At 42.6% G+C, this 21430-nt stretch overlaps 1 protein-coding gene across 1 annotated transcript; it reads left to right on the forward strand.

Moving 5' to 3' along the window:
- Positions 1-14342: 14342 nt before the first annotated feature.
- LOC117435145 (protein HEXIM1-like) lies at positions 14343-17415 on the forward strand. Its single transcript, XM_059003235.1, has 3 exons — positions 14343-14679; positions 15607-15918; positions 16309-17415. Exon 3 carries the CDS (start codon positions 16315-16317, stop codon positions 17107-17109), a length of 795 nt encoding a protein of 264 aa, XP_058859218.1. The 5' UTR covers positions 14343-14679; positions 15607-15918; positions 16309-16314; the 3' UTR covers positions 17110-17415.
- Positions 17416-21430: the final 4015 nt, after the last annotated feature.

Here is a 21430-nt window from a genome sequence, read left to right on the forward strand (position 1 = left end):
GGTGTGGGTGTTTGCGCAGTTTTTGTGTTGAGTGTGTGTTTTGTGATGACATGGTGACCGCGCTGCTGAAGGAGGGAGCGCGGTTTCAAGTGTAAGTGTGTTCACCGCGTATCGAGGACGCGTTTGAGGCTGAACTTCATTCAGACACCAGATCACGTTAAGCATGGCCCTGCCCTGTGCTCTTCAGCTTCCACAGCTGACAAACAGACCACGCCGGGGTGTGTATCTGCTCTTTCGGGAACGACCTTTTCATTTTTAGAAATTTGAAAACAGTTTGTGTGAAGTCCATGTAGTGCGAGAAGTTACCCGGCCAAACACCAAAAAAAAAAAAAAAAAAAAGCGTTGCAAGATAGGGTAAGGGCGTCTGCTAAGAATAAATAATAATAATAATAATAATAATAATCATAGATAGGAAACTTAACGTAGTAAAATTATAAACACAGCGCCTGAAGGCGATGTAACAGCTGGTAAATATTCCCTCTCTCATGTATTTATATATCGTGATGCTATTTCTTGTTCTTCAGTGCAATAGCCGTTTTAGGTTGCAGAAACGGTGCTTCCATTACCGAAAGTGCTTTGTTTCCTTTCCCTCAAAGTGACCGAGTTCAGTTGAAGCAGCGAGCGCAGGGAGAGGGAGCTTGGTGTTCAAGTCTCGGGAGGGCCGGCCTGGGTTACTTGTGTTGTGCATAATTAGGACAAGTTAAAGGATGATTCCGCTTGTGTGGCTTCTTGTGAAGGAAATAGACAACTCCAAATGCTGCCTGGCAGTGACTCGCTTTTAATTATGCAGTGAGAGGGGTGGGTGGGTGCAGCGATATATTATTATTATTACTATTAAGAAATTTAGTATATTTCTTAAAAAGAAAAGAAACATGCACACATTTAGCGATTTGATGTTGGTTTATAATGTATCATTGCAATTGATGGATTATTATCCGTTATTGTAGATGTTGTTAACACCTTACACATAAATGCTTCCATGTGATATGATAAATATGTGCCTGATTTAAAAAAAAAAAACAAAAAAAACACAAACTATCTGTCACAATGGTTATGATGCAACCGGAAGAACGCCTTTCATTACAAATCACTTGCCACGGAACACCTAGAAAAAAATCAATGTATTAAATAAAATCAGGTCATGATGGAACAGACTCTATAGTGTGTGTGAGGGGACAGACTCTATAGTGTGTGTGTGTGAGGGGACAGACTCTACAGTGCGTGTGTGTGAGGGGACAGACTCTACAGTGTGCATGTGTGTGTGAGGGGACAGACTACGTGTGTGTGTGTGAGGGTACAGACTCTACAGTGTGTGTGTGTGTGTGTGAGGGGACAGACTACAGTGTGTGTGTGTGTGTGTGTGTGTGTGTGTGTGAGGGTACAGACTACAGTGTGTGTGAGAGTACAGACTCTACAGTGTGTGTGTGAGGGTACAGACTACAGTGTGTGTGTGAGGCGACAAACTACAGTGTGTGTGTGTGTGTGTGAGGGTACAGACTCTACAGTGTGTGTGTGTGTGTGAGGGTACAGACTCTGCAGTGTGTGTGTGAGGGGACAGACTACAGTGTGTGTGTGAGGGGACAGACTACAGTGTGTGTGTGTGTGTGTGTGTGAGGGGACAGACTCTACAGTGTGTGTGTGAGGGGACAGACTCTACAGTGTGTGTGTGTGTGAGGGGACAGACTACAGTGTGTGTGTGAGGGGACAGACTACAGTGTGTGTGTGAGGGGACAGACTCTACAGTGTGTGTGTGAGGGTACAGACTTTACTGTGTGTGTGTGTGTGAGGGGACAGACTACAGTGTGTGTGTGTGTGAGGGGACAGACTACAGTGCGTGTGTGTGAGGGGACAGACTACAGTGTGTGTGAGGGGACAGACTCTACAGTGTGTGTGTGTGTGTGAGGGGACAGACTACAGTGTGTGTGTGTGAGGGGACAGACTCTACAGTGTGTGTGTGAGGGTAGAGACTACAGTGTGTGTGTGTGTGTGTGAGGGGACAGACTCTACAGTGCGTGTGTGTGAGGAGACAGACTACAGTGTGTGTGTGTGAGGGGACAGACTCTACAGTGTGTGTGTGAGGGTACAGACTCTACAGTGTATGTGTGTGAGGGTACAGACTCTACAGTGTGCATGTATGTGTGTGTGTGAGGGGACAGACTACAGTGTGTGTGTGTGAGGGGACAGACTTTACAGTGTGTGTGTGTGTGAGGGTACAGACTACAGTGTGTGTGTGTGAGGGGACAGACTACAGTGTGTGTGTGAGGGTACAGACTTTACAGTGTGTGTGTGTGAGGAGACAGACTACAGTGTGTGTGTGTGTGTGAGGGTACAGACTCTACAGTGTGTGTGTGTGAGGGGACAGACTACAGTGTGCATGTATGTGTGTGTGTGAGGGTACAGACTCTACAGTGTGTGTGTGAGGGTACAGACTTTACAGTGTATGTGTGTGAGGGTACAGACTCTACAGTGTGTGTGTGAGGGTACAGACTCTACAGTGTGTGTGTGAGGGGACAGACTCTACAGTGTGTGTGTGAGGAGACAGACTACAGTGTGTGTGTGTGTGAGGGGACAGACTCTACAGTGTGTGTGTGAGGGTAGAGACTCTACAGTGTGTGTGTGTGTGTGTGTGTGTGAGGTGACAGACTACAGTGCGTGTGTGTGTGTGAGGGGACAGACTCTAGTGTTGTGTGTATGTGTATGAGGGTACAGACTCTACAGTGTGTGTGTGAGGGTACAGACTCTACAGTGTTGTGTGTATGTGTGTGAGGGTACAGACTCTACAGTGTGTGTGTGAGGGTACAGACTCTACAGTGTGTGTGTGTGTGTGTGAGGGTACAGACTCTACAGTGTGTGTGTGTGTGTGTGAGGGGACAGACTCTACAGTGCGTGTGTGTGAGGGTACAGACTACAGTGTGTGTGTGAGGGTACAGACTCTACAGTGTGGGTGTGTGAGGGTACAGACTCTACAGTGTGGGTGTGTGAGGGTACAGACTCTACAGTGTGTGTGTGCGTGCGTGTGTGTGAGGGTACAGACTACAGTGTGTGTGTGTGAGGGTACAGCTCCAAAGTGCTTCTCAGTTAGGTCTGGGTCCAGTAGTGTTTTTCAATTCCAATTCCTTTTCAAAATCAATTTCCAATTCCCATTTAGTCAATTCCAACACATCATTGATCAGAATTGCAATTAGCAGTGTTCTGTTAAAACAAGCTTCTCACAATGGCAGCACGTGATTTACATTGAGGTCCCTGTTTGCTAGTCAATTCAATTGGCTAAACATGAAAGCAGTTGAACAATCACAACAATTATGTCTATAAAATATAAATTCCAATGCCTTTGAAGGAACTGGAATTGGGAATCAATTTAAAAAAAGGAATTGAGTATAGAATGGTGCTGGATACTGGAAAATATTTGCCTCAAATACTGTTAAACTATTGTGAATGAGGGCTCCCGAGTGGCGCATCCAGTAAAAGCACTCGCTAGAGTGCAGGATGCGCTCTATAGCCTGGACGTCGCGAGTTCGAGTCCAGGCTATTCCACAGCTGACCGTGGACGGGAGCTCCCAGGTGGCGGCACCGCCCGGGGGGAGGGGGGGTTTAGGTCGGCCAGGGTGTCCTCGGCTCAGCGCGCACCAGCGACCCCTGTGGTCTGGCCTGTTGTAAATGTATATGAGGGTATTAAGACAATACCTGTGAAAAGATTTGTTTTATTTGTTTTTGTCCAGTGCCTGACGGCGAAACAGTAAACAATAATGAAGGTAAGTAATACAGCAGCGTGTATTACTTCATTTATAATCGCCGGGTTTGCCCCGCAAATAATAGTCCTGTTTTTATTATACACCCACACAAAATACAAAACACATACACAAGTCTGTTAGTGCGTGAATTAGAGCTAGGGGTGCAAATACAGTTATAGTGATACAAGTGCAGTGCTGTTCTGGGTTTGTGCTGGCCTTTGGCGACAGCTCCGGAGCATGTTAGCTGTCTAGTGATAACAAGTAACAAATAGACAGAATAAAACAAACTCACAATTATTTCACCAAACACAGGTCCTTCCAGGTCAATGACACAACCAAAACGAAGGAACAGATAACATCGCTTCGACCCCTATTTATACCATCACTCATGACCCCTTGGTAAACGATTGCAACTGCTTTTTATGATCTGCAGCTGCCACATCATTTCCCTTCCGGGTCAGTGAGTTAGTGTACTGAAGCTCTGTCTCTTTTCTACGTGACCGACTTCCTTTTAACCCTGGGAACGAAGTGTCAGTCCAGGGTACTCTGTTCCCGTTACTCAGCGCCCTCACAGGTCGAGAGGGAGATTTACCACCAAGAATCATCGTCTTTGTGTCACAGCATCACTTGAGTTTGGCACTTCGCATGTGCAGGGTTCTATAAAACATGCATGCTAAATATGACTTTGAAATGGTGCCATATTGAGGTAATATTCCTGGTCAGTCTTTTGGGTTCGAGACAGTACTCTGAATGTATGCTCTTCATATTTTGTACACAGCTGTAATCTATGATTTTCCATTATCAGTGTCGTTCAGTAAAAGAAATGTTTCAAAGCCACATCATTTTAACCACATCAGGGATCCAGACCACACACTTGAGCCCCTGGACGGGTGGTAAACGTCTTTAATATTTTAAACTGAATTATTGTATCTGCAGATAATACAGAATTACAATAGTGGCAAGACAAAGGCCAAAAAAACACAGTAAAGAATATACAAAAAGCAACTGCTTTAAATCGACACCATTTATTTGACGCTCTCTTACCACAAACCCAGTTTAGTACTTGACCACCTTGACTCCCCTCCGATTGGCCCTCCTGCTCTCTCCTCTCTCCATTACTGATGTCTCCAGCCTACTGCTGAAATCAACTACTGCCATGTGCCCTTTGGACCCCTGGCCAACAAATCTCATCTGTCTCTGTGCTTCTGACCCTGCTCCTTCCATTATGAACACTCTCAACCTGTCCCTGGACTCAGGCCTGTGCTCAAAAAACCCTCCCTCGACCTGGCTGTCTTGTTTGTTGTTTTTGAATCAAAATCCATTTTAGGCCACGATAAATACATATAGGTGACATAGAGAGGTTCCCCCTGTGTTAGAATCAGCTTTGAAATAAGTGGCCCAAAATGATTTACCCCCTGAAATACCCCAGTTACTTATTCAATTTGTATTAATTGGATAACGTGCCAACTTGGATCCCTATGCATTTTAATTGGTTACACTTCAGAGTGCTGCTGCTGGGGGGTACAGCTTGCTCAGTAAAATCTTTAGTGTTTTTGCAAAGAGAAGACGATAACCGTATCTAGGGATAACTCGATATTTAGTGAGCAAAGCATCTAATGGGGTAAATAGGGCAAAACAAGCGAGTAATATAGGGTTCCGCTATATTGCAGATACAGATTTGTTATTAATTTCTTTTTTTTTTTTAAGAAGGAGCGATTGTTTTTTAAATAGTAGCAATACATTAATTGAGCAAGATGTGTAAATGAGTTAAAACACACAACTACACCGCGAATAAGGAACCGGGAATAAGGAACCAACTTCCAGGTGGTTGCACACATCGAGGGATGAAATGCATTTTATTTTAACGCATGCACACATCGAGGGATGAAATGCATTTTATTTTAACGCATGCACACATCGAGGGATGAAATGCATTTTATTTAAACGCATGCACACATCGAGGGATGAAATGCATTTTATTTTAACGCATGCACACATCGAGGGATGAAATGCATTTTATTTTAACGCATGCACACATCGAGGGATGAAATGCATTTTATTTTAACGCATGCACACATCGAGGGATGAAATGCATTTTATTTAAACGCATGCACACATCGAGGGATGAAATGCATTTTATTTTAACGCATGCACACATCGAGGGATGAAATGCATTTTATTTTAACGCATGCACACATCGAGGGATGAAATGCATTTTATTTTAACGCATGCACACATCGAGGGATGAAATGCATTTTAATTTGCGGAAAGCAGCGTGTAAAAGAGTCTAAATAAATAATGCTTAGTATGATCTTAAGCTAAGACCGTGCCTCGTGTGCCTCATGGCTACGGCCGTGATCAGGAATGGATAATTAGGGTTGCCACCTTTTCTCTGGATCGTCCTGATTTCGAGGAAGGTATCGCTGGAATTCAATAAGCTTCCCCGGGACCATATGCCAGGACTAAAAATTGAGCCCAAGTTAGATAAAGCAGGATACAGTACTATATATAATACAATAGTAATGTTATTATGGGAAGGAATGAGCGCAGAGAAGCCGAGTTTATGTGGTAGCGAATGTTGCTGCATTTGTCATCTTGTAACACTGTAGAACTGTTGAAACAGGTTGAAACATGTGTTACCATTTCATGTCGTTAGTGTCCGAAACAGTAAATAACTGTAGAAGCCCCATAAGCTATAACGCTAAACGAATACTTTGCAGACAGCTGTTTTAATATTATTTATCAATACATTTTTTATCAATTATTTTATTTCTGTTTTTGTTTATTTTACTGTATAAATGGGTAATTGTATGTAAAAATAATGTGTAAAAAAAATAATGTAATTGTATGTAAAAAATAATGTGATATCTTGTAACAATTGTAAGTCGCCCTGGATAAGGGCGTCTGCTAAGAAATAAAAAATAAAAAAAAAGAATAATTACAAAACAAACATTGAATTTATTTTGAAGTAAATGAAACGCTGTTCGTGGGGCACCGCTCACTACCCGACATGCAGATAGCAAGCTCGTTATTAGTAGGCTAGTAGCCATGTAAGAACATAAGAACATAAGAAAGTTTACAAACAAGAGGAGGCCATTCAGCCCATCTTGCTCGTTTGGTTGTTAGTAGCTTATTGATCCCAGAATCTCATCAAGCAGCTTCTTGAAGGATCCCAGGGTGTCAGCTTCAACAACATTACTGGGGAGTTGGTTCCAGACCCTCACAATTCTCTGTGTAAAAAAGTGCCTCCTATTTTCTGTTCTGAATGCCCCTTTATCTAATCTCCATTTGTGACCCCTGGTCCTTTTTTCTTTTTTCAAGTCAAAGAAGTCCCCTGGGTCGACATTGTCTATACCTTTTAGGATTTTGAATGTTTGAATCAGATCGCCGCGTAGTCTTCTTTGTTCAAGACTGAATAGATTCAATTCTTTTAGCCTGTCTGCATACGACATGCCTTTTAAACCCGGGATAATTCTGGTCGTTCTTCTTTGCACTCTTTCTAGAGCAGCAATATCCTTTTTGTAACGAGGTGACCAGAACTGAACACAATATTCTAGGTGAGGTCTTACTAATCCATTGTAGAGTTTTAACATTACTTCCCTTGATTTAAATTCAACACTTCTCACAATATATCTGAGCATCTTGTTGGCCTTTTTTTTTTTAGCTTCCCCACATTGTCTAGATGAAGACATTTCTGAGTCAGTGTAGTAGTGTAGTAGTATTGTTGTTGCAGACTTTAAGTAACCAGTATAAATACTGTATATAACCTGCTCTAAGTTGTTAAATTGGATTCATTTATGCATACAAATGCTTACCAAACCCCTTTGATACTGGTGTGTTGAGAAAATGTGTAAACCAAGCTGTTGGCTTTATTTTTATGGGTTTCATTCCGTTTGACGCCGATTCCGTGATTTCTTACATTATTCACTGTCAGCTTCATAACAAATTGCGACACTAAGAGAAAAAAAATCAGGCATATCTGGGTTAATATTGTGGTTCATGACCGGGGATTCTAGTTTTACACACTAAAAAAAAAAAAAAAACATTCTCTGAAAAAAAAAAACATTCTCTGAAAAAAAAACATTCTCTGAGAAAAAAACATTCTCTAAAAAAAAACATTCTCTAAAAAAAAACATTCTCTGAAAAAAAAACATTCTCTGAAAAAAAAAACAAACCTGCGTTATTCCGCAATTTAAATAAAAGGCTAAAATGATAAGACACACAAACAGTACTATTGAATACCGTTGACACAAGAATTATTTATTGGTACGCAATAATTCGAAGAAAGCTAGAAGCTCACCAGAGTGCCATCAATCAATAATATAAACAAACTTACCATTTTCATTTAAACATTACAAATACAGTGCAGTAATAATAAAAAACAAAACATTCATATTAGTTTATCTCGAGTCAGTCTTTGTCACCTGGATGGCTGTTGTCAAACTCCTTGCCCTGATCTTTAGGGGTGATTATTTTTGATCGTTTTCAGCATCTTGTTCAATAGTAATGACGCGCTGGATACTGAAGTAAACAGCAGCCACGTGACAGCTTCAACCTTGACCTCTGTACACCAGAAGCAGTTTTATTGAACAACTATATTCACGTGAATTTAAATCAGCATTGTCTGTGATGATGATTATATATGATAACTGTATTGATTTGGTTATCAAACAAACAAACAAAAGCCTTGCATTTTTTTGCCCCGGCCCAAAGTAAAAATTCTCCGACAGCATTGAAATCCGTGTTTCTCCGCTTTATTCCGCAGCAAACGGATTCCTATGATCCTTGTTCATGACGAGAAAGAGTTTAACTAAGTGCATCCCTTCGATGTGTTTGATTGCTCTTGCAGCAGTGTGGGTGAAAATAGACTGAATGGCCTTGTCCTGCTCTATGTCCACAGAGACATGTCCCAAGAGGAAGTGTTACAGCGTTTCCATAGATCAGGCCATAGGAGGATTGGCAAACTCTATTTAAAGTAAAGCCTTCTAAATCAATGTTTTTAATCATGGCATCATACAGTCTCAGCAGTCCGATGAGACTTAGCACTAGTATCAGCAGTCTTACCAGTCCCAGCAGTAGCAGCACCAGTCTTACTAGTCTAACCAGTCGAGCAGGGACAGCACCATTCTAACCAGTGCCAGCAGTGACAGCACCAGTCTTACCATTCTCACCAGTCCCAGCAGTGTCAGCACCAGTCTAACCAGTCCCAGCTGTAGCATCATCCAAGGTTGGTCAATGGGTAAAGAGTTAGAGACTTATATTGCTTTGCAGTTTGCATTAATAGTCTCCAGGCTTCATGAGATGATAACGTTCACCTTCGTAACATGAACAGGACATGCACGTTGTTTTAGACAAAAATGAGATTTTTGCCTCAGTAAAAATATATTCCTAGCTACGCCCTGCTCAGTGTTTCCCATTGGATGAATAGAGGATTTCTAAACAGAGTTTAAACCTTTAACAGACTCACTCCCATTCGGAGGTCCCGGGTATTTGTGGGACCTTATTGATAATAGACGCATAGAAAGCAGACTGGTTTATCATTCTAAATATCAAATGGGAGATACTGAAATTGCAGAAGGAATCTATGAAAAAGACCTAGGAGTTTATGTTGACTCAGAAATGTCTTCATCTAGACAGTGTGGGGAAGCTATAAAAAAGGCCAACAAGATGCTCGGATATATTGTGAGAAGTGTTGAATTTAAATCAAGGGAAGTAATGTTAAAACTCTACAATGCATTAGTAAGACCTCACCTAGAATATTGTGTTCAGTTCTGGTCACCTTGTTACAAAAAGGATAATGCTGCTCTAGAAAGAGTGCAAAGAAGAGCAACCAGAATTATCCCGGGTTTAAAAGGCATGTCGTATGCAGACAGGCTAAATGAATTGAATCTGTTCAAGTCTTGAACAAAGAAGACTACGCGGCGATCTGATTCAAACATTCAAAATCCTAAAAGGTATAGACAATGTCAACCCGGGGGACTTCTTTGATCTGAAAAAAAAGGACCAGGGGTTACAAATGAAGATTAGATAAAGGGGCATTCAGAACAGAAAATAGGAGGCACTTTTTTACACAGAGAATTGTGAGGGTCTGGAACCAACTCCCCAGTAATGATGTTGAAGCTGACACCCTGGGATCCTTCAAGAAGCTGCTTGATGAGATTCTGGGATCAATAAGCTACTAACAACCAAACGAGCAAGATGGGCTGAATGGCCTCCTCTCGTTTGTAAACTTTCTTATGTTCTTATCAAAAGTGAAACTAGCCAGGCCCGTGACTCTGGGGGCATTTCCCAGCGCCCAAAAGGGATCCGAGCGTAGTCAAGGTGTCGTTATGACATTTTTAAAATACGTTTGAATTGTTTTAAAGTTTAAACCAGCACACCACAGGCCAAACAACTCGACACGTTTATATTAGCCATGTCCTGTTCTGTGTGAGACTGGTAATAACAATATCCCCATTTTTTTTAATTTTAAAATGGGTTGTGTGTGAACTGTATAGCGCTCGAGAAGATGCCCTGCCATAACCTTGAAAAAAAATGTGTATGTATTATAAAACAGATCTATAGATAGGAACGTGGTCCGATTATACACGCGGTGATTGAAGTGGATGTAGCTGTGTTGCTGATGGGTATCAATAAGTTGTCTTCCAATTAGTAACCGTAGTGTTTATTAAATTGTAGCGCACAAACAGGGAGACGTGTCAGAAGTGTTGTCTGTTTTCTGTGTAAATGAAAGCAATACGCACTGCATTATAAGCTGTCCTTACAAAGATAACACGAAATTCTCCTGTCAGGACACTGCACTCTGATTGGCTATCATATTATTGTTAATAAAACAATGAATAATCCTCTCCCTTCACCAAAACCCTAACCTTAAGGTCAGTATCCTATACTGCAGCCATTACACGCCTAAAGTAGTTCATGTTTGGCAGTGAATACGCGTCTTTGGAGGTGCTGGCTTCCCCAGTTATCCTCACAGGAACATTTCGTGGTACGTCTGTAAGCACATTGGACTCTCCCCTGACTGACCGGGCAGCAGCTGTCACCTCTGAGGAGTTCTGAACCCTGCACGTTTAAATGAACGCTAGAGGGCGCTGCCTACTCCAGGAGAACACAGCTAAATCACACATACGGAAACGCTCCCTATACCCCCTTTGTTGAAATGCACATAATTAAGTACGCAGCTCGATTTTTCATAACAATTTCGTAGTTCGGACAGTTTTATGTGGCATTCAGATTCAGGCCACAATGTAGGTGTTTCCACATCAAATATGTCCAGCAAGTCTTTCATAGCGTACGTCTTTGAAGGCCCAAAAGAAAGCCTGGGAGTTTCCTGTCTGTCAACCCCAATGCCTCTCTGCTGACGTGTCACTGCATTCTCCAGGCTGAAGTCGACTTGCCTTTAGTATATTTAAAACAATATCACAAATCTCAATAATAATAACAACAATAAAAACGTTTTCCTCTATATTGTACTTATATAATAAACTATAAATAAACTTATCACAAGACCAGGGATATTTTTTTTCTCAATACCATTCATTTTAAAACCTTTCATTTCATGGAAGCATATTTGTATAGTAGGGATTCTGGGATACAGACAAATACGTTTGGAATGTTTTCAACAGAGAGGATATCATAAATTTGCTCCTCGTTTGCACACACACAGGTCTTGAAGATTTCAGCATGCGTGAAGCAGAGGTATTACATAAGCTGCAGCAGCTAAAAAATAACACATCACGGGGTGGGGGGGTGGGGGCGGGGGGCGGGGGGCAGATATCATTTATCCAAGGGAGCTGAAGGAAATAAGGGTAGAAATAAGTCAACCACTGGGCTGGCTACTATCATGAATCATTCACTAGAAACAGAGGAGGTCCCTGAAGACCGGAAGCCATTATTTAAAAAGGGGGATAAGACCTAGGTAATTATAGACCTGTTAGTTTAACTTCCATAATATGCAAAACGATGGAAGCAATATTAAGACTATTTATACAGCAACAGTATCATAGGGGATAGGCAGCATGGTTCAGAAGAGGGAGGTCATGCTTGACTAACCTACTTGACTTTTGAGGATGTTACTGCTAATGTAGATGATGGCTGCATATTAGGAATGTAATATTTTTCACCTTAGAAATATTGCTAAAGACATTTTCTTTCGCTGCAGGATGCTGAGAGGTTGATGCATGCCTTTGTGTCATCTAGGCTTGATTATTTCAACACCCTGTTTTCAGGTGTCCCGGTTTTATCCCGATTGCAGCTTGTACAAAATGCTGCGGCCAGGGTTTTAACAAGAACAAAAAAATGTGAACATATTTCCCTTAGCAGCCCTACATTGGCTCTCGGTGCGGTCTAGGGTTGATTTTAAGGTCCTACTCTTAACCTATACAGCCCTGAATGGTCTGGCCCCGTCATACTTAAGGGATCTTTTAGGATGCTGGGCTGCTTACTGTCCCAAGGGCTTTTAAGAACAACACAGGTGGTAGAGGGTTCAGCTGTAGGGCCCCTGTGCTGTGGAACTCTCCCTGGCTCTATAAGAGATAGAGGGTTCAGCTGTAGGGTCCCTGCAATGTGGAACTCTCCCTGGCTCTATAAGAGATAGAGGGTTCAGCTGTAGGGTCCCTGCAATGTGGAACTCTCCCGGGCTCTATAAGAGATAGAGGGTTCAGTTGTAGGGCAGGCATGGGGGGGGGGGGGGGGGGCTGCAAGGGAGGCACCTGCACCCAAGCCCAGCCTCTGGGGGGGGGGGGGGGGGCAGCCCAGAGTCCATTCCTTTTTTTTTTTAACCCACTTTAATGGCTTGATGTAAAGAATATAGAGGTGCCGACCGTCTACTCCACTGGGTTGAGAGAAAAAAAAAACGTCACAAGGTGGTATTGGCGAACTGTCAATCAAAACACAAATTCGCAAATCACAGCTAACAGATTGTCTCTCTGGAGGCAGGACGCAGAGCGAGCGCTCTGGCGATAGGTCAGTGTTAAGGTCATGTGATTGCTCTGCTGGGAGATGGGATACTAAAGGTGTAACTTCGTGAGATAGAACAGAACTGGATAATCTGATTTTGCAAAACCGTTCACCTTCCTGTCGTGGAGCGTGTTGTGCTTGTTTGGTAGAACAGCCCGGTCTGCTCGAGGAGCAGTGCCACGTGGTGAAACAGGGTGAATATTATTATTATTATTATTATTATTATTATTATTATTATTATTATTATTAACAGAACATACATTTATAAAATTATTATCATTTATTTATTAGTAGATGCCCTTATCCAGGGCGACTTACAATTGTTACAAGAGATCACATTATTTTTACAATTACATTATTTTTTACATACAATTCCCCATTTATACAGTTGGGTTTTTACTGGAGCATTCTAGGTAAAGTACCTTGCTCAAGGGTACAGCAGCAGTGTCCCCCACCTGGGATTGAACCCAGAGCCCTAACCACTACTCCTCACTTTTGTTTTGAATGTATCTCATCCTCACAGACTATTGTTTTCTATTAAACTTATCTTCTCTTCTCTCTACCTCCTGAAAGTCCGCACGTGTTTTGTTTTTCTCCACCTTTCAATCCCACTTGTCCGTTGATTGAAATCCTGAAATGACGTAAAAACGGTCATTGGCGTCATTAACATAGAGGTTTCTCATTTAAATACTGAATAGTTATTCCGCCAATTTTATGTAAATTAGGGTTACCATATGGCTCCAGATTAACCGGACGCTTTGAGACAGACCGCGATTTCAAAATTCCCCCTAAATTGAAAGTAATTCACGTATAAATGAGCTCCACCTTTGCTGAGATTAATCCTGCTGTGGTGGAATTGCTTGGGCGCAGCAAAACAAGTCACACTGAGCAGCTGCTTCTGATCAGATCTCAATGAATGAATAGCTAATCTAATGATAGAGCAACGAGATGACGATGCGATTGTATTTGCAGAATAATATGGCCGATTGAATTTTAACAAACAGAAAAAAATAGCGACTGGCTACAATTCATTCTTAGTTTAATACAATTATTTGACGCGCATGCGTGTATTTAAGCACCATTCTTAATTGTAGCTAAGGATGGTTCATTTACACCTTCATTTATTTCAATTTAGGGGCAAGTTTGAAATCCCGTTCTGTATCATAGCGTCCGGTTAATCTGGAGCCACATGGTAACCCTAATTAAATTGCATGCATTCCACCTGTAGCAAAACAGCAGAAAAGAGTTTCATTTTATAATGGAAACAACGCTCGGGATAAGACTCGGGTTAAAACAGACTGACAGCGAGTTTCAGACGGTCTGAAGACATTTTTGATATTCAGGGACACTTAGACCAACTCAAACACGCCAGAGAGACGCAACGCTGCGGGATGCGCGCATTCTACTGTTTATAAATTGCAGGTGGAGGTGGGTCAAAAAAGCAGGGAACGCACAGAAACGCCCACAGTTCCGACAAAACCTTCCACCCACGCCAGCGCCACTCTTTATTGAAAATCACACGCCGCTGCGCTGTGTTCTGCACCCAAACAAACCGTGCAACCCCGCTGTGTCTTATCACAGTTAATCCACTTAAACAGGGTCATCACGTTGTGTTAATTAAAAAAAAATTATTATTTGTATATCATGTTTTAATTATAATAGAGGCTTGGTTGAAATTATTATTTTAATACGTAAAGGGATTTCACAACCCGACTATGTTCACACACAACACAGCAGATCTGTGAGAGTGGGGTCAAGTCGAGCGCCGTGCAACCAAGACGCGGAAGAATGTAGTGTTTGGGAACTCTGGGAGTTGTAGTCCTCTGCCTACCCACTCACCAAAGCGGACTGAGCTTGATTTTGCTGCAAGACTACAACTCCCATGTGCCATTGTGGACACGCACGTGTAAGGGCTGGAAACGTGGCTGATTCAAGTGCTGCTGGGCAGCAAGCATCTCAATGATCAGTCGGAGTCTGGATCTGATCGGAGGTGGGTTAGTGGCAGTACTGTACTATATGCATGTGTTTTACAGTTCGCTTTTGTTATGTTACATGTCATGCTTTGAAACGTCTTTGTAGAACTTGGTACACTTTAGAATGGTACATCTGTTCAGAACGTATCGTAAAATGTTGATTTTAGCTACAGTATATGTTGATGTTGATCTATACGGCGTTCCTGTAACAAAGGAGTGGAGTACTGACTCATTTACGTCGTTGTGACGTCATATCTATCTGTTTTGCAACGGAATCATTTAAAAAACTTAAGATACAGCATTGCGGTTGAATTGATCTGTTTGCATACTTGAATAATGTGTATTATTATTATTATTATTATTATTATTTATTTCTTGCAGACGCCCTTATCCAGGGCGACTTACAGTCGTAAGCAAATACATTTCAAGTGTTACAATACAAGTAATACAATATATATCTATATAAAAACACCACTAATTTATGATTGTATTGTAAGATATTTCTCATGGCATTATAAATACAAAATAATTATAAAAAAAACAAAACAAAACAAAAAAAACCCTATTTTGCCAAAGTTTGCTGTCCGTGGATAGAGCAACAAATTCATAGAATCTGTAAGTTTTCCATACTAGTGTTGATAACCCTTTAAGGTACAAGGGATACATGTCCCACAAAGACAAAGCTAACCTTGTTGTTTTTGCAATGAGGGGCACGAAACAGGGTTTAAAATGGACTGACCGGGTGGATGTGGTTATCTGAATGGTCAGTTGCCTCCTCGTGAGGCTCGAGTCGCTCTCAAATGGATTTGAAGAAGAAACCGTTTGAACAGGCGCTCCGTTCCTTCAGGGGTTATGGGGAGAAACTGATCTTGATGGAATGTATGGCTTATTTAGATCTGAGCTGGGTATTGAGGGGAACTCATTTTCTTTCTTCCTTTGAACAGGGATCAGGAATCTGGAGCAGCGAGGTCACAGTCCAGCCACTGCTGGAGCAGCGAGGTCACAGTCCAGCCACTGCTGGAGCAGCGAGGTCACAGTCCAGCCACTGCTGGAGCAGCGAGGTCACAGTCCAGCCACTGCTGGAGCAGCGAGGTCACAGTCCAGCCACTGCTGGAGCAGCGAGGTCACAGTCCAGCCACTGCTGGAGCAGCGAGGTCACAGTCCAGCCACTGCTGGAGCAGCGAGGTCACAGTCCAGCTACTGCTGGAGCAGCGAGGTCACAGAGGTCACAGTCCAGCTACTGCTTTCCAGCACAGGTCAGTGTTCTGGATGAAATCTCCCAACAGTGGAAATGATGCAGGATGTGCTGGTCGCATTGATCCTGTGCCAGCAGGAGCAATTGTCTAACTGTGACTAATATTGGAGTCCCTCTGTGGTGTAAAGTGTGTTGTGCATGTGTGTGTATGTGATATGTCTGTGCGTGTCTGTGTCTGTGTGCGTGTTTGTGTGTGTATCTGTGTGTGCAGGTGTGTGTGTGTCTGTGTGCGGGTGTGTGTGCGGGTGTCTGTGTGTGTGTCTGTGTGCGGGTGTGTGTGCGGGTGTGTGTGAGTGTGATGTGGTATTTACTGCTCTCCCGAGAGGTGTGTTTTCTAGGTTGTTTGTTTGTTTGTTGCTTGTTTTGCAGTCGTTCTCTCTTTCCTTCACAGTTCGCGATGGCGGACGCCCTGAGTCCCGTGAGCGGCGCCTGCCTGCCCCCCAGAGAGGGGGAGGAGGGGCCTGACCCTGGGGAGAGCCCCAGCGAGGGGGAGAGCCCGAGCATGGGGCCCCACACAGAGGGCAGGAAGAGGCACCGGCGGCGGCCCTCCAAGAAGAAGCGTCGCTGGAAGCCGTATTTCAAGCTGTCCTGGGAGGAGAAGAAGGAGCTGGACGAGCGTGAGACGGCGCGGGCCTCCCGGGTGCGGGAGGAGATGTTCGCCAAGGGCCTGCCGGTCGCCCCCTACAACACCACGCAGTTCCTGATGGAGGAGCACGACCGGGAAGAGCCCGACCTCAAGACCGAGCTGGGGGCGCGGAGGCCGGCTGGGGTCAGCCGCTCCGAGGACACGGCCAGTGAGGAGGAGTCCGTGGAGCCAGAGGAGGAAGAGGATGGCAGCGGGGGCAGTGACGGCATGGGCAGAGCCGGGGACGGAGGCGGAGAGTTCCTGCAGAGAGACTTCTCCGAAACCTACGAGAAATACCACGCCGAGAGCCTGCAGAGCAAGAGCAAACAGGAGCTGGTGCGGGAGTACCTGGAGCTGGAGAAGTGCCTCTCCCGCCTGGAGGACGAGAACAACCGGCTGAGGCTCCGGCTGAGCAAGAGTGGCGACAGCCCCGCAGCAGAGAGCCCCAGGGTGAGAGAGCTGGAGGGGGAGCTGGAGAGACTTAGGGCGCTCAACACAGAGCTGAGCACCGAGAACGAGGGCTGGAGACGGGGGGAGAGGGGACTCGCTGGCTCCACGGCGGAATGAACTCTAAAAACAACAAACGAGGGGGAGGGGGAGGGGGAGGGGGGTGAAGAAACACAATGTGAGGACTGCAGTTTTAATTTAGCTTCTTGAGGATGTTTTGCTGGTGGAAAGTTTTATTATGTGTATTTTTTAATTGTAGAAATCTTAATTGGAGGGCTGGAGCTTAAACCCTTTTGCTGTACTCGCCTTTCTTTATTATATACAATCTCCCACTGAAAGAAAACTGCAGTGAAATCCATAGTTACTTTTGCGCATATTATTTACAAAAAAATATAATGTAATACAAATAAAAAATAAAATAAATCATTTCATTCTTGGCATCCATTATTTGTTTGAGAGAGAATTCATCTCAAAAACAACAGTGTTCATTTTGTGCTCACACTAGCCCTGGTGCTGCTGCTGCACCCAGTTTTGGGGTTCAGAACCCTGTTTCTCATCAAACTAACAGGAGCTGTTTATGCAGTTATAAGAGAAGCACTTTTTTTGTCAAAACTCCCGGCTCCTGATCATTTCAATATTATTATTATAATAATAATAATAGACTTCATTGAGAGGGATTCTGAACCCCAGGGCTGGGTGCAGCAGCAGCAGAGCTAGTTTGAATTTCTAACCCTGCTCAACTCGTGATCATTTCACTAATATATTTAACTGAGCGGAGTTCTGAAACCCAGCCATTCCAAGTCCTGATGGATTGTTTTAGAGAACTCACCTTTCAGGAAACCTTGAGACCCCCAAATAGAGGGAGATACGCCCCTGCAGCTCAGATTTAGGATTCACATGTAAAACAGAAGCTGTGAAACAATTCACAACTGGTCGTCTTTAAATTAAAGTTGGTTTGAAAATGCTAGCTGCTGTGGTTGGGGAGATAAATCACTTTTCATTGATGCCAAACTGGGGTGCATATATGCGGTATGTCATTGCTTTTCACAAATTATTCTTAGGGTTCACATGTAAAACAGAGACTGAAACAATTCTCAACTGGTCTCCTTTAAATTAAAGTTGGTTTGAGCACTCTAGCTTCTGTGGTTGGCGAGATACAGCCATTTTCATTCATGTCGGGTTAGCGTGAGTCGAATATCAAACAAATATCGAACGTCAAGCTAACTTTACAGCCGTGTTGTTTTGAGCAAATTATAGATCTTAATAATAGAATAGTTCATACTGTGGTATATAATGTGCAACTTTAGGGATAGTTTAAAGTTTTTAAAAGTCTTTATAAAAATACATAAAATTGCTATGCCTTTTTTTCAGCTTTTTGGTGTAGTAAAATATGAAATGCGAAAGTTCAAATCATTGTGTGAAAGGAAGTGTTTGACAGTGCCTGGATACACAATCATTACTCCACAGAAGCACATCGGCTCCGTGTGCAGTACTGGATTTTTTCTTTTTAATGTGGTGGTGGGAACGCAAAGGGTCATGTGCAGGGCTAGTTGTTTTAAAATATTTTATATATATTAAAAAAAAAGTCCCCCCTTCATCAGGGCCCCCCTTCGAGGCGTTGGCCCCCCTTCGAGGCGTTGGGCCCCGGGGAAATGTCCCCGTCCTCCCTGCCCTCTCGGTCCCCCTGGCTAATAATCATTTTTATAATGTTACAAATAGGCCGACATTTATACATAGATATTAATTAGTCTCTAACATATATTTATATGTGTGCACGTAATAATTGTTTTTTTTATTTAAGATATATATGCATGGTAAAATACTCCATATCAGGGGACATGGACAGCCCATAAGATACTCAACCAAGTGCAATGCCATGAAATAAACTAGCAAAGCTGGTTTAATTTTGAATTCTGTTTTTGATTACAACATTAGCTTTATACATAATACAGACCAGTGGCGTGCCGTCAGGACCTGCAAGGTATTCTCTGCTGACCAGACAGTGCCAAGTAAACCGTCAGTCAAATGACATTACATTGCCCCACTCACTTGCGTACAGCGTTCTTGCTTATACTATGAAACATACTACTCTAATTATTATTTGTTCATTTGTCTGATGCCTTTATCCAAGAGTCTAGGGGTTTCTTGAAGGGGATGTGATCAGCCAATAAGAGATCTGCATTTCCCCCACATAAGTCTAAAACAACGACCAAACACTAGAAAAAAAACAGTTGAGGGTATTCTCCATTTGAGTTGAAGGTCTTGAGTGAGTTTAACCAATAGGCAAGTCGAAGAATGGCCTTTTTTTTAGACAGGCGACCAATCAGGAGTGAGAAGAGGCGGGCCATAAATCTCCCAGGGTATTCTCTGCCTCACTTGAAGTCCCTGCTTTAGCAACCAATGGGAAAGTCAAAGCTCTGACAGCTGACCATCATTAGTGAGCAACCCCAAAACATGAATATTCCTTGGTTAGCACTGCAGTTAGGAGGATAGCTGGATTTCGCATGATATTGCTTTTAAATATACATTGATAAATACAAATACCTTTACAACATCTAATTATTTCGAATTTTATTTTACACTAAAATTAAAAAAAAATGTGAGAAAACAGAGACATCATAGTCGATTTGGTTACGAATCCTTTTTCAAGGAGAACTTTCTCTGAAAAATTGGCGATTGTTAAAAAAGGGAGATATACACCACAGATCCCTGAGCTGACACAGGAAGGGAAAGGATATACTCAGCACTTTCAGAATTCAAATTATGAAAGGTATCTGTGGCTTATAGGTAGCTGCCACTTAAAAAAAGTGGGGTTGCGACGACTCTGCTACCCCAGTCCATTTTGTCACGCCACGCCACTGAAAGACAGTTGCAGCTCGTGCGGTGGGGCCCAGACTGTTTTAAAGGGAGTAAAGGATAACCGTGGTCAACACACACAGGCTGTTTCGACACCGTTCTCATTGGACCACAACAAGGACAAAACAGGGAAGGGGTGGTATTCCGAAGAAATATCATAGATAATCATTTCTAAAAACACCCTGAGAAGAGCACTGTTTATTTTATTTTTTAATGTGCCCCCAGGTCCAACTACGTAAAATAACACTTAACTCCCATTCTACCCACTGTGTCCCTACTCCTCAATATCCCTGCTCACCCCTAAGAACCACCAGTGTCGAGTCCCCTCAAATTAAAGGGAATGAAAAGACTTGCTGCTCCCCCCCCCCCAAAAAAAAAAAAGTTTCTCAAATGTGAAACCTACTATCGCATACTACAGGCTCTACATGCATGACTGTAATGCTACCGACACCTTCCTTCATTATTGGTAGTTAACAGTATTGTAGTCGTAATGTAATTTTATTTTACTATTACAATATCCATACAGACAGGAGATGCTTCAAATATAGTGACATAAGAACATAAGAAAGTTTACAAACGAGAGGAGGCCATTCAGCCCATCTTGCTTGTTTGGTTGTTAGTAGCTTATTGATCCCAGAATCTCATCAAGCAGCTTCTTGAAGGATCCCAGGGTGTCAGCTTCAACAACATTACTGGGGAGTTGGTTCCAGACCCTCACAATTCTCTGTGTAAAAAAGTGCCTCCTATTTTCTGTTCTGAATGCCCCTTTATCTAATCTCTATTTGTGACGCCTGGTCCTTGTTTCTTTTTTCAGGTCAAAAAAGTCCCCTGGGTCGACATTGTCTATACCTTTTAGGTGTAGTCTTCTTTGTTCAGGACTGAACAGATTCAATTCTTTTAGCCTGTCTGCATACGACATGCCTTTTAAACCCGGGATAATTCTGGTTGCTCTTCTTTGCACTCTTTCTAGAGCAGCAATATCCTTTTTGTAACGAGGTGACCAGAACTGAACACAATATTCTAGGTGGGGTCTTACTAATGCATTGTAAAGTTTTAACATTACTTCCCTTGATTTAAATTCAACACTTCTCACAATATATCCGAGCATCTGGTTGGCCTTTTTATAGCTTCCCCACATTGTCTAGATGAACACATTTCTGAGTCAAAATAAACTCCTAGGTCGTTTTCATAGATTCCTTCTTCAATTTCAGTATCTCCCATATAATATTTATAATGCACATTTGTATTGCCTGAATGCAGTACTTTACACTTTTCTCTATTAAATGTCATTTGCCATGTGTCTGCCCAGTTCTGAATGCTGTCTAGATCATTTTGAATGACCTTTGCTGCTGCAACTGTGTTTGCCACTCCTCCTATTTTTGTGTCGTCTGCAAATTTAACAAGTTTGCTTACTATACCACGACATATATATGTGTATATTATATGCACACATTATTATTTCAGCAAAAATAAACTGCCAGTACATTCTGGGACTTTCACATGTCTTCCACTATTCCACTTAGTACGATACTAAAATTCTTAGTCCATAGCAAGAGTTAGACTAAATTAATCCCGTATTTAGTAT

The sequence above is a fragment of the Acipenser ruthenus genome, chromosome 28 (assembly GCF_902713425.1).
Source record: "Acipenser ruthenus chromosome 28, fAciRut3.2 maternal haplotype, whole genome shotgun sequence".
Classification (NCBI taxonomy): Eukaryota; Metazoa; Chordata; class Actinopteri; order Acipenseriformes; family Acipenseridae; genus Acipenser; species Acipenser ruthenus.

What these genes read in the sequence shown, in the direction of transcription:
- LOC117435145 (XM_059003235.1), top strand. Translation starts at nt 16,315, where the DNA reads ATGGCGGACGCCCTGAGTCCCGTGAGCGGCGCCTGCCTGCCCCCCAGA.